Raw genomic sequence first — 14,523 nt, 5'->3', positions numbered from 1 at the left:
CACAATCACTCATTCATCTCCATCATCAAACACACCTACTCCACCACCACAGTAATGACAGACTTCAAAACCAAACCACTGCGCCGGTGCAATCACACAACGCACCTGCACCAGTTTCGAACCACTTCCTCTGAGATCCATCGTCAATGTCAAGCTTGTTTCCTAGCCACTAACATATGGATTACAGTCCAATATACTACAACAACTAAGCCTTTATTTTATTTCTATTAGGCATTATTCTGATTAAGGAGTTAAAAGTGTAAAATTTATATGGAAAAGTGATAAATTTATATCTAAAGATTACAATGTTATATTTTTTTATAATAAAAATTCCGTGTTGACCAATATTTTTAAGAAACTTATTAACAGCATAAATATTTTAAATAACCATAACGTTTAGATCTTTTATGTTCTTTACTACACATTCCTTGTATTTACATCATCCCTTACTTTAATGTTAAAGACTTAAAGTCCTTATGTACCGTTACTCAACTCTTCATGATCAATTTTTATTTTCTGAAATAAAAATATAAAATAACACCATGATAAAGATTGAATTCTTGACAATATAATGCTGAAAAGCCTAAACCACATATTAAATAATGAAGTCATTTGTTCATAAAAAATGGACCCAGTTCAACGTCAAACTAAAGCCTAGCCAGTCATTAGGCAAATGCTAATTGCCGAATGAGGTCAATTATTGCGAAATATTCCAAAACATCAAATCCTAAAATCTTAAAAATCCCCACCCCAAGTACATGCATTTATGCTATTATGTTGATGATAAGACTTACGAAAAGTTAGATGATTCTGCTGTCAAGTAAAGAATAAATAATGGATTGGGTAGTATAATTATCATCTATTTTAGTAACTGAGAAATGAAAATTACCTTTTATAGTCTTACAGAAAGCAGTTATTCTTCACATTAGTTCATGACATATATAAAAGTTGCATTTTTAATCCTTAAAAAGTATTTGATATCAATTACTGAATCCCCTTCGGAACCAAAGATATGAAATTACAAGTCAGGAGAAAAAAAGTGTCTAAGTAAAGTAACTGACATCAAAACATTGTGAGAAACTAAACAGGTAATTTTCATCTCTTAGATATTAAAATAAAATGCATGTGACTAGATTATAGGAAACAAAATAGTTATTAACTCCACAAAAATTAAAACAATAATATTTTCATTTTCAATATTACATTTTAATTTCTTATTATATATTAGATAGACACGACAAAAATTTATCTTTTAGTGAATGTGTTAACTATACTCACTGTATTTATCATTCTTGAGTTCTTAATCAAACCTTAAAATGATGTAATTGCTCAATTTTAATATTTATTAGCTCAATTTATGTAATTGCTCAATTTTAATATTTATTAGCTCAATTTATGTAATTGTTCAATTTTAATATTTTATTTATCATTGTTGAGTTCTGTATCAAATCCTAAAATTATACTCTCTTACTATATTTGTCATTGTTGATATTAAATATAATTGTTCAATTTTAATATTTTATTTTGAATTTAAATATAAACTAATTTAATTATTTACATTTTGATAATTATCAAAATACAACTAGGCTTAACTTAAAGTTGTGATGTATATTGCTAAAAAGGTTGAGAAAGAAAAAGATTCCAGTACAAACTTGTATATTGTTTTATGACAATTGTTTAATAAGAAGGTAACCACTACAACCTTGTAATCTTGTATAGTGTTTTTGGTAATAGTTTAATATTATAACTGTTCTTGTAACATTATAAGTTGCACGCTTGAGTGAGAAAAAAAACCTAAATTTCATATTTAAGTCCCATACTCTTCAACTTAATTTAACACTCATCCTATTTTTTTTAGAGCGTCTTCTTTTTTAAAATTGAATTATAAGTTTCTTTTAATTTTGTAAGTTAAATTTAAGTAACTAACTTAGATTATAAAAGAAACTTTTATTTTAGAAAATAATTATTTTCGCAAAACTTCAAATATGATGTATTGTTTTTTTAGCTTATAAATATAGTTATAATTTATTTCTCTAACTCTACCAAACATTACTTAATCTTGTAGTCTTTTGGCTGAGTTTAATTCACTCCTGGCTAAACCAATCTACATTTTCCTCTTATATTTAACATGCTAAAGCTACTACTTTGTTCTCTAATATCAGGACACATTATTTCCGCTCTTTTAACATGAGATTTTTAACAACTAAAACTGTCCTGTGTAATAATCAACACTAATATGGAAGATATAACTATGACTAATATATTTCTTGAACATTATTGTACTGTCTACAGTTAGAAATTTATTTTGAATACACATATAGAATAGAAGTAAAAGCTGTTGGTTTTATTATTGGAAATGACATTTATTGAGGAAGACATGTAAAAGGAATTAGTTCTTTATCCAAAAGGTAAAAATATATAATGGGTAATATATAAAAAATTCAGAACAGGCAAACTATAAAGAAGACAAACAAGAGAAGTATTGTTGCTTCCACATATACTGCAACCTTGTACGAAACCTTATCTATCACCTTTGTCACACTGCTATGTGTTTTTTCTGCTTTATCAGTCTGAGCCAAACCCACCTTTGTCTCTAAAAATAATTTGTCTCTTTCTTCTATGGTGCGTCCTACACAGGAAAAATTTGTCAGACACACCCTTCAAGACGTGTTTTATATTCTCCATTTTGTTTGTTTTCAAAGAATATATAAGCAAACAAGGAACAAACTCTGATCCATTTGATTCTCTTTTATCCTTTCTTACTCGCTCCAATCCAAAATTTTATTGTCATTGTTCTGTAACATTTGACTAGTCCTTTGATTTTCAGGCGAGTTTTATGGCCTGAAAACTGAATGAGCTGGTTATACTGTTGTTGCATAGTGGAGAGGGCACTGAGATTTAAGAGCATATATAAAGGAGTGGTTGTTCATACAAGTTTTGGTTTTATGTGCTAGCTGCCACTGCCAGAAAATATGTCACCTTGAATTTCGTTACAGGCACACATTATAAGCAATTTTGTTTGCTTTTGGAATTGCTGAAGAAAGCATGTTTGAACCTTGAACAGAAATCCCTCTTTTCATTTAATACATACACATGATTTTTAGTTCCTTGATTTAGTGACAGAATCTGACACAAATAACTATTTGTTTAGGATAGAGAATTTGGACTAATTATTTCCCATCACGGGTGGATCAAATGAGCTTATCAATTATTTTTATGCTAGATTTATCCCTTTTAATCCTTCCCACTAATTCTGATAATGGAAAGAATAAAACTAGCTATAAAAGGCATTCTCATTAAACTCAAACCAATTATCAATTTAGTATAATAAGTCAATGAGTTATTCATTAGCAAAATGAATTATTGGTTAGATCAAATAACTGGATTTATACTAAAAACTATAAAACATTTTTAATATCATTTAATAATTTATACTATGAATTTTAGTAACATTAGTATTGGACAATGCTTAATTAACTAAGCACTAATAATAATTTTAACACATCAAAATGTTATAAATAATTTAGAAATATCATAAGGATATATTTACGTTTTAATCGCAAGTCGTATCAAAAGCAGAAAATAAGTTATAAACTTAATAATAATGAGTTAAATTGGTTAAACTACAAATAAGTTAAATATACAGAATTTTTGATGTTTTTTGAAAAAATTGATTGACTCAATCAATATTTTAACTGATTGATAAAATGGTGAGTTGGGTTGGAAAACTACATGTAATATCATTTATTTATTTCAATGTATCACTTTTACTTCCATTTTTAAATTGGTTAAACTCATGGTTGAGGATAAGAAAACAAAAAAATATTAGACAAATCTTTAACAAATTGCAAATTTTGTTTGCAGAACAACCCTGCCCATTTAGTAAAAGAGGATAATTTTGCTTTTAATTTTATTATAAGTTGGAATAAAATAGTGGAATGGGGTTGGATAAAGTTAGTATACTTTTTCCTGAAAGCTATAGATAAAGAGAGGAGTTTAGAAGTATTGTTGCCTTTATAGGAAATATCAAATAAGTCCACAGACACTTTCATTCACAATACATGATTGCTGGCTGCAATTAAGAAGCCAATTCCAACATAACGTTATGATCTTATAGCTAAAAGGGTAAAAAAGAAAAGAAAGAAATAAGTAATAAATTTACTGGATAAGAATGCAACAGCTTTTCTTTCAAACAGGAATTGCTTTTTACACTGGCTAGATTCAGTTCACTATGCAAGTTATAACCAAGAACTAAAGAACTCTTTAAACATAGACTTAACCTAAATAGAGTAACAAACTTTTTTTCCCTCCCTAACACTGTCCTCAAAAACAGTTCATGTGAACCGCCATGAAAAGCTACCAACCACATCATCATCATCATAATAATAATGTTCACATTTAATTCTGATTGGCCCACTGCTTATGGCCTGGAACCCATTTTGGACACTTAGGACTAAAATAATTTGATGTAACTTTTGAGTTCAATAGCTCCACAACAGGTGCAAACTTCACACACCTTGGTGTCTTGTATTGATTTATTGATGCACCTAAGCTTATGGCATAGTCCATGAGCTTGTCAAAAGTGCCCTGCTCCACAATCTTGATCTCAAGAGGTCCAATTGATTTATCAGAGACACGGCCTTGCCGATAAACACTGTTGAGTGATTCTTCAATAGTTAAGCAACAATCCTCAAATATACATGGAGGGATTGGTGTTGAACCATTGAGAGTGAGTTCCCAATATAGAACATAGTGGCCTGGGATTGTTGTGGTGGTGTCTGCATAGCTTGTGTACTCAGAAACAGATGCATCAAATGGTACTAAGTGTGTCACAGCATTCTTCATTGCATTGTGAAGCTCAACTTCATCAGTTTTGTCTGAATCAATGCTCAAGACAACATTTTTCCTGCATACAAAGTTGAATTGAGGAGCCTTGTTCTTGAATCCAGCCACTTTCAGCACATCACCAACTCTGTAACGATATAGTCCTGAAAAATAAAAATAAAGGATTTTGTCAAATACACAAGACTTATAACTTATAAGGAAAATCATGTTCTAATTATTGAGTTTTAGATCATGAAAGTAACATATTAAGAGAGACAAGAAATAATATCTTACCAGCATAAGTTGTGACTACAAGCTCATATTCTTGGCCAAGTTTGACATCAACAAGCTCAACCAATTCTTGTTGCTCTTTCTCATTAAGAGATCTGGGAGATTGAATAGAATCAGTGACTCCATTGCTTCTGTTGATAGGTAAGAACTCAAAGTAGCACATAGTAGGGATGAGGGTGTAAGACACATCATTGGGTTTGCAAAGAGGGTTGAGGTTGACACCAAAGTAGCATTCACTAGAAGCATACATGGTGCAAACAAGTGGTAGACCATTGCTATAGTAATCCAATGTGGGGATGTACTGTGACATTGTCCCAGTCACAATAACATCCACATACTTAGTATTGGGCCATAGCCTAGTAATAATCCCCTGCCAAGAGTTCTTGTTACACTCAGTTTGGATAAAATCAGCAAGCTTTGGGTCAGGTTTGAGGATCTTCATGACAGAATCTCTCACTGAGGTGTCAGTGATTAAGGAATTGATAGTTCCTGTTCTAATATCATTGGAGAGAAGGGCCCAGTGTTTCTCAAGGAACCTAATTGCCCTTATGAAGCCAGAGGCAAAAACAGCTCCTACCCTCAGAACCTCTTTGTTTTGGCAAAGACCACAAAGCAATTGGGAATACATGCTTTGGTAGGAATCAGGACAGAGGACTGTCTCATTTGGGCTTGTGTAGTTTGTGTAAGGGTCATAGGGTCTGTCTCTAAAATAAGAGCTTTTGTAATAGCTGGTTAGAACTGGCCTTGCCACTATCCCTGCAGGTGTTTTGGCCTCAGATTTTATGAACATTAGGTACATTCCTTTACCTTCTTCTAAACCGGGCACAAACTGGCTCATCACTGGGTTCAACAAGCTATACAGCAAGCTCCTCCTACCTAGATCTTCTTCGATTGCTGGCATCAGCTTTCTCTCTCCCCCTGATGTCCCAGAGCTGCAAAAAAACAAAACAAAACAATCCCATCAAACAATATTCAAAGAAACACAACCCCATATGAAGAAAAAAATAATATTTTCAAAAACAAAACAACCCCATCAGAAAATATATAAAGAAACATAACCCCATATGAAAAAAAATGTTCTTTTCAAAAACCAAAACAACCCCATTAAAATATACACACACAAAAAATGTTTTTTTTTTTATTTGTTAGAACAAAGAGTACCTAGTGAGGAACTCAGAAATGGGCTTGGAGCAAAGGATTGGAGAGGTGTCACCATTGGCGATGCGGTTTATATCAGGTTGGACATCCTCGTAGGATATGACAGGCAAGAGTTTCTTAAAAGTGTCACGGTCCTTTTGGCCATTAAGACCATGTCGCTGAAGGTACTCAACATTTGCATTAAGGGACAAGATTTCTTTGAGGACATTCCTCTGGACATGATCAGCGTTATTAGTAACATCCTCAATGAAGTCGAGAGTTTTCTTGTTCTGTTCTAAAAGGTTGTAGTCTCTGGGAGCCTCAGGCATAGTTGCTAGATAGTAACTAGCTATGTGCGTGAAAGGTGAAAGAAAGAGAGAAGTTTTGTGTGTAAGAGAGAGAATAAGACTTAGGACTATATTGAAATTCGTTAGGAAGGAGGGAGGGGTGTGTTGAGCGTGAGGTGAAAGGAATGGGATGTGATATATATAGCCACATGCCAACCTGGGTTTGCTTCAGAGTGGGGACTAGGGAGTAAATACACATAACAATGCATTGGTGAAATGAGGAATATCACAATATGGATATGTCACTTTTTGTTTAAGCAATTACTTTATTAAATTACAATAACAAATTCAATTTCATCCATTTATTTTCTTAAATTGAACATAGTAATTTAGTGAATGAAATAAATAATGAAAAAAATGAATCTTATATGAATTTTAAGTTTCACCTGTTTGTTTCATTGAATTTAAGAAAATCAATGGATGAGATTAAGTATAAGTAATATTAGTTAACTTAAGCGTAAACTAATATCTCCTATATATATATATATGAAAGATTGACACTATACTTACCCTTAAAAGTGATAATTTTATATACATTCAAATTAATATTGTCACAATTTCATCCTAATACTCTTTACATATACTATAAATATGTAATGTCACAATTACACAATTTTATGAATGTAAACAAATAAATAACTATTATAAAAATAAAATAAAAAGTAAATTAATAACAAGATGTTCTCATTAAAGAATGAAGAAAAAATGACATAATGGGCAATTGTTATCAAAATGAATATCATTTTGTAGTGTAAACATTTTATTTATATGTAGAAATAAATTACTTAGCGAAATATATTTTTTAGTGATATCAAATAAATATTACTAAATATATCATTTGACTAATTTATTGTTGAATTTGCATTCTAGCTTGTTTAGGACATCAATGAACCGACGTGTTAAACACTTAAAAGTATGATTTTGTTTGTGGATATTCCTAATAGCCCAAATTAATTCATCATGATCTAAATTTCATAGAGTTGCATCCAAAAACCGAACCAAATAAATCAGCTTTTAAAAAATCAATCAAAATTCATTCGATTTTTGCTGTTTCAATTTATTTTGGACTGATTTTCACCTTTATTTTTTTACTGTTATGGATTTGAATACCTCTAATACATGCCTAGATCAATATTCCTCATATTTTTTTGGCATGCCTTAAAAATATTGATATGAAGATCTTCCTCCACCAAATCTCGGAGTTTATTATAACACTATATGTTTTTCTTTGATGGGAATAAATATAATTATTTTCTAATTTAGTGTATTGTGGACCATAATCATTCAAAATTTGTTAATAAATAAGGTTCCCATTTTCTTTTGCCGGCTAACATAAGTATTTACTTATTAAGTTCATAATAATATTTATCAAAATTAAATAACATATTTTATAATCCTTAAATAAATAGCTAATATAATTATAATAAATATATGATTATCAAATAAAATTGTGAATCATATTTATTGTTTCTCATCAATAAACATAGAGCAATTAAGAAAAAAATAATATAGGATATTGTGAATCATGAGATGCAAAGAGAGACATTACATCATTATGAATGATAGATGTAAGATCAAAGCAAGAATAAAGCTTTTGCCAAACAAGATAGGATATTGAACAAGAAAAAAACAAGTGACTAGTAGTTTCTTCCAACTCACCACAAAGAGAGCAAATAAGAGGATCTTGCATAGATAATCCACCTCTATGACCAAGATTCACTTTAGTTGGTACCCCATTCAAAGCAATTCTCCATATTAAGCATTTCATCTTTGATGGAACATTAGAAGCCCAGAGCCTCTTGAAGAAAACAAGGTCCTCACTTCCTTTAAAGATTGGTAAGCACTCCTGACCGAGTATTGCCCACTTATGTCATGAATCCAAGTCCAAGAATCAGCAGTATGTTGTTTAGGCGTAGAGTTGTGTAGGAATCGTAGGAGACCTTCATATTCTTCTTCCTCCCAAACGAACAAGTTCCTTCTCCAATGAATGCTCCAAGACCAAACCCCATTACTCCAAGCACCCAAGGATTCAACAGTTGCATCTTTTTCTAAAGCCACCTGAAATAATCTTGCAAAGGAATTTTTAAGGATATCTCTCCCCACCCATAAATCAGACCAAAATTTAATAGAAGAGCCACATCCTAAAAATCTACGAACATCATCATTTACCCAGCCACAACCTATTCCCTCCCTGGACTGACTAAGATTGCCTAACTCTCTCCACCAAGAAGAACCCCTCTTGAAACACTCTAATTCACCACCCCCTCCACTACTTAGAAACTCAACCCTATATCTCGATTTTAAAACTTTTACCCAAGACTCCCCCTCACATAACAAATGTCATCTCCATTTACCTAAAAGAGCTAAGTTAAAAAGGAATAAGTTTTTCAGCCCAAGACCACCTTCTTCTTTAGGCCTACAAACTTTCACCCACCTCACCCAATGTATCCCTTTTCTCTCGTCACCCCTTCCCCAAAGGAAACGCCTTTGAATTTTGTCAATCATATTAATAACAAAAATTGGAGCTTTAAAGAATGAAAAGAGATGGATAGGTAGAGAACATAATACCGATTTTAGAAGAGTTACCCTACCGCCAAAGGAGATGAGCTTGTGCTTCCAAATAGAGGGTTTCTTTTTGAATGAATCAATGATAAGAGACTAAGTAGAGAGCCTTTTAGGGTTTGCACCAACAGGAATTCCCAAGAACTTAAAGGGGACAGAGCCAACATCACAATACAATTTATCAACCGCCTTCGTAACAAAATCACGACTCAAGTTAAGACCCATGAAACAACTTTTATGAAAGTTAATTTTAAGCCCAAACGCCAACTCGAAGCATTTCAGGATACTTTTAAGCACCATAATGTTATGCTCAGAATTCTCTCCAATAAGAAGGGTGTCATCCACATATTGCAGGTGAGAAATAGAAACCTCATCTTTACCAACCTTGTACCCAGTATAAATGTTCTTCGAAACTGCAGCTCGCATGATGCCACTAAGACCGTCAACAACTATTAGAAAAAGAAAAGGTGCTATAGGATCACCTTGCCTTAGTCCATGAGTCATAGTAAACTCTTTGGTAGGACTCCCATTCACCAAGATAGATACAACGTTAGAATGAGGTAAGTTTTTAATCCACACCCTCCAATTGAGACAGAAACCCAGCCTCTCCATCATATAAAGGAGAAAATCCCAGTTCACTAAGTCATACGCCTTTTCAAAATCCACTTTAAGAATGAAGCAATCTCCTCTCTTCTTCTTCCTAGCTGGTCAATTACCTCGTTAGCCACCACCACCCCATCCATGATGAATCTACCTTTGATGAAAGTTGATTGACATTCAGAAATAACCAAGTGAATGATCTTTTTAAGTCTAGCGGCAAGCAACTTCAAAACGATCTTTTGGATACAACCAATAAGGGAGATAGGTCTGTATTCATTAAGGCCCTGTGGACAATTGTTCTTCTGGATTAGAACGATAAATGACGCATTGCACCCTCTAGGAAAATTCCCAAACCTATAAAAATCCTCCACCATACTGATTATATCATCCTTAAGGCAATCCCAGTACTTTTTTAAAAAAGTAAAATTATAACCATCAAGTCCAGGGCTTTTATCACTATCGCAGCTCCAAACTGCATCCTTGATCTCATCTACCTCAAATTTAGCAGTTAGGAAAACATTATTCTCTTCAGACAAACAATTGAAATCGATACCATCAAGAGAATGTCTACCCCAATGGCTTTCATCAAACTTTGCCCCAAAGAATGATCTAATGTGAGATTTAATTCTGACTAGATCTTCAATCCACTCACCATCAATAGTCAAACCTGTGATCTTCTTGAAACTCTGATTCTTATTGATGCATAAGTGAAAGAACTTAGAGTTAGAATCACCTTCACAGATCCATCTTTGTCTGGATTTTTGCAACAAAAGATTGTCCTTTTGGCATGAGAGACGCCACAATTCAGCAGCAGCCGATCGTCTAGATATGACATCTCCCTCCGATAAACTACAAGTGCTACCTTTAGCATCAAGAGAGTTAATAGCTTCCACCTTATCTTCAATTTACCTATCCAGCAAACCGAACTGTTTTTTGTTCCAACTCTTTAAGACCACTTTAAGTTTTTTTAATTTTTCCTTAAACACAAAAGAACCCCTTCCACTGATAACTAAATTCTTCCACTCATCATCAACTAACTTCCCAAAACGGTGATCTGAAAGCCAACAATTATTGGTGCGAAAAGGTGTCGGACCCCAATCTGAAACATCAATCTTGAGCATAATTGGACAATGATCTGAAAAAGTCCTCGGAAGACCCAATTGAACCAAACTTTCCCATTTAGCCAACCATCCATCATTCACAAGAAACCTGTCAATCCTGCTTATTGTCTTTCCATTGGAGTGAAACCAAGTAAACTTCTTTCTAGATATAGGTAAATCAAACAGCTCCAGATCAAGCATAAATTGATTAAATTCCTCACATTCCCTTCTATTAACAAGAAGACCAACTCCTTTTCTTTCACCCTGTTGGAGAGTTGAGTTGAAGTCACCTACTAAACACCACAAATCGCCATGATGACCCATTTTGCGGACTTAGCTTCATCTCAAAACTTTCGCTTTCCAGCCAAGTCACAAGCACAATAGACATTCATAATATATGATGGCGCATGATGTGAAGCCCATTTAGCTTTAACCAGAACAAAATATGATCCACAAATGATATCTTCAGCTAGAAAAGAATCCTTATTCCAAATACTTAGAATACCTCCAGAGTTACCTTCCGATGGCTTGAAGGCCCAATCGAAATTATCAACACCCCACAAAGATGAGCATAAATTCCTAGTAATATTCTCAACCTTAGTTTCTTGGATGCAAATGAAATCTGGTTTATACTTCCAAACCAAATCTCTGATCGCCTTCTTCTTCAATCTCCCCCCAGACCTTTAATATTAATTGATATGATCTTCATCAACTAATGTATGACTCCTTCTAACTACCTCACACTTTTCATGATCCCTTTCTTCCATACCAGCCAACCTTGCAATAATTTCAGCCTCATTTTCGTTTCCATTTAGACCAATCTTTTCCCTATGCTCCACATTTCCTCTGCTTCCTTCAAGAATGTTGAATTATTAACATTTACAGCCACTCTCATGCTATCCTCCAAAGGGGTCTCATTGATACAAGAGGTATTCACCTCTTAATATGAGAGAGATCCGTCAAAAAAACCTTGCACAGATGCTCCATCAACGATGTTTGGTGCAGGAATGTCACCATCATTAATAGTTTAATACCATTCTACTTTTAAACTGAGGATTGTGGTGCAATTATAAATTAGTTCAATAGGTGTTTCATTACTTTTTCGTTTGGTACATAGTAAAAAAAAGAGAGCAGAGGAAATAAAACAACTAATTCAAGCCAAAACAAATATATATTAAACTAATTAAACTATATATTAGAGAAATTAAAAATATATATTTTACTAATATTAATATGAAAATTTAATAAAGGTAAATATTTTTATTAACATCACTTGACAAAAGAAATGTGAATCATAGATCACATTTTAGAGTGTTTGATTACCATCTACTATAATATCTTGGTAAAAGGTACAACTCTCTAAAAAAACAGCCCATATGACTAGTGTTCACCAGTTCACAATGTGCTGCATGGTCAATATTAATTATTGTATTGTATCATCCAATTTACTGGTTTATCTATTAAACCAACTTATTAATACTAATAAATTAAGGTGTTAGATTGATAGTGGAAGACCATATTAGATTCTTAAGAAGATTAAAAAAATTCAAGTATTCGATTCTTAGGAGCGACATTTATTTAAGAGAGGCAGTCACATATCCCAAAATGGATTAGTTTCTTATCAAAAAGTTGAGATACCATTTCTAGTACAAAAAACCAATTGATTAATAAAAATTATTTTTATCTTTGCTAAGTAGTCCCTATTCAAGGGGCAAAAGATAAAAAAATATGGAATAAAAGAAAGGGATTCCTCTTCGGTGAAAATGTGAGAGGTTATTTTTTTTTAAAATATTTAGTTTAGAAAAAAAACAAAAATCCGGATCATTGCAAACATAATGTTGGCCAAGCCACACTCGTAATAAAGACGACCTATATCCTATTATCTAATATTGGATTGGCTAATCTAAGTTCAATTGTTTCGTGAAATTCCCATGAACCAACGTGTCAATATATCAAACTTTTCTTAGAAAACAACAGACACATGATTTAAAAAAATTCAATCCATATTATTTTATATATTATTTCTGTGAATGGGGGTAATGCAAAATGCATATTTGCATAAGGTTGCTTCAGTCCTTGTCGGACAAGGAAAACGACGAAACTACCCAATCTTGTCTCTGCCTCGACCTGAGTATGAAAACTATTTTCCTCTTTCTTTGAACCTAGTTGAATTAAAAACCATTTTAACGGTGATGTGTTTTTATGAACCGGTATAGATCTTCATTTTGGTTCTTGGAACTTCTCACCGTTGCAGTGACAATTATGGGTAGAATGATATAATTTGTGTTGTGATTTTTATTTAGGTTTGCGGTTGTCTATGTGGATATGTTCTTTATATATCGGATGGTGTTTGTTGGTTGTTGAACTAATTGGCCAAAGAATGCAAAGTATTGGGAAGAAGTTTTACTCATGTAAGCATCCCCAAGGTTGAATATTCAATTCTGATAACGATACTGGTTGGAAGTAGCGGCCACGAACCCAAAAGAGATTAGTTCATTAGGTAAGGAAATACATTTGGTAGTATAAAAAAATATGGCAAAATTGTACAAGATCACTTGGGATAATGTAACTATACACATGGGGCGGGGTTGATTATTGGAGATGTGGAGGCACGACGGAATTTGTGGCACAATTATAAAAGCCACGACGGCGTGAGACAATGATGATAACCGTTAACTTTTATCTGAAAATGTTGTTTAAGAAAACCAAAACATTTATGTGGTTTTTCCAATAAAAGTTATCTAAGAAAACCTTAAATATAATTAGTATATAGATATGGTAAATTAGGATTTAGGTCTTCATAGAGTGCCATATTGAATGATGATTGTGATAAATGACACATATTATTTAAAAGTAGTTTTGTTTTCAATTTCATTATTTACTCTCTTGGGAATTGAAAACCTATAAATCTGCGCAACAAAAAAAATATGTATTCATATTTTTTATTATTTTTGAACAAATTAAAAATATATAAATTTATTTCTTCCAAATATTCCAGTACTGGAAGGTAGATATACTCCCATTTCATTATCTTCCCACATTATTTGAGTATTTCTATCCTCTTTAAAGTTGTTTGAATTGGTAGAAATTAGGAGGAAAGAAAACAAGAGATAAAAAGAAAAAATGGTTGTGGGTCCCTAAAAAACTTTTCTTCTCTAGTGAAGAGAACAACGAAAAATAAAGAATTTGCATTTTTGTGCATCACCAAATAACATAAAAAACAAAAGGTTGTGCTGTAATTCAACAATTGTGATGCCTCTTGTTGTCCTATTCTATATGCGCATCAAATTAAACACACCACATTCGAAAGTACCTTCTAATAGGAAGGAACCCATTTTACCTTAATTATATACAATATTATGCCACATAATTGTGTCTAAACCACTCAAACCCCATAAAGGCAAGTGTTTAAAACACTTGAATATATATGTGATATAAGCAAAAATAGTTGATCATAAAAGAGTTTAGTTCAAGGAGGATATACTTTAGGCGAGGATTGTATATTGGTCTACAGATAGTTTTTTCTTATAAGAAAAATTTCAATAAAATATGCAAAAGTAGTGCAATAGTCCATTCCAGATATAATAAAACAAAGAGATAGTTAACCTAACCGTGAGTAAAGGTATACATGAATTGTATAAATGTCATGTATAATGCTACTA

The 14,523-nt window shown here is 32.6% G+C and overlaps 1 protein-coding gene across 1 annotated transcript; it reads right to left on the bottom strand.

Annotated features, from left to right (window-relative positions):
• On the bottom strand, positions 4,144–6,720 carry LOC109355131 (indole-3-acetic acid-amido synthetase GH3.6). The gene is made up of 3 exons (XM_019598089.1): positions 6,277–6,720; positions 5,119–6,047; positions 4,144–4,988 (listed from the first exon to the last, which is right to left on the bottom strand). Exons 1-3 carry the CDS (start codon positions 6,579–6,581, stop codon positions 4,399–4,401), a joined length of 1,824 nt encoding a protein of 607 aa, XP_019453634.1. The 5' UTR covers positions 6,582–6,720; the 3' UTR covers positions 4,144–4,398.

Source organism: Lupinus angustifolius, chromosome LG08 (assembly GCF_001865875.1).
Source record: "Lupinus angustifolius cultivar Tanjil chromosome LG08, LupAngTanjil_v1.0, whole genome shotgun sequence".
Taxonomy (NCBI): Eukaryota; Viridiplantae; Streptophyta; class Magnoliopsida; order Fabales; family Fabaceae; genus Lupinus; species Lupinus angustifolius.
This window is presented reverse-complemented; position numbering and strand designations above follow the sequence as displayed.

Excerpts from the sequence above, each read along its gene's own strand:
- LOC109355131 (XM_019598089.1), bottom strand. The coding sequence starts at position 6,581 with ATGCCTGAGGCTCCCAGAGACTACAACCTTTTAGAACAGAACAAGAAA. Across the intron at positions 6,048-6,276 it reads ATTTCTGAGTTCCTCACTAG|CTCTGGGACATCAGGGGGAG; the intron begins GTACTCTTTGTT and ends GTTTTTTTGCAG. Across the intron at positions 4,989-5,118 it reads TGTAGTCACAACTTATGCTG|GACTATATCGTTACAGAGTT; the intron begins GTAAGATATTAT and ends TTTATTTTTCAG.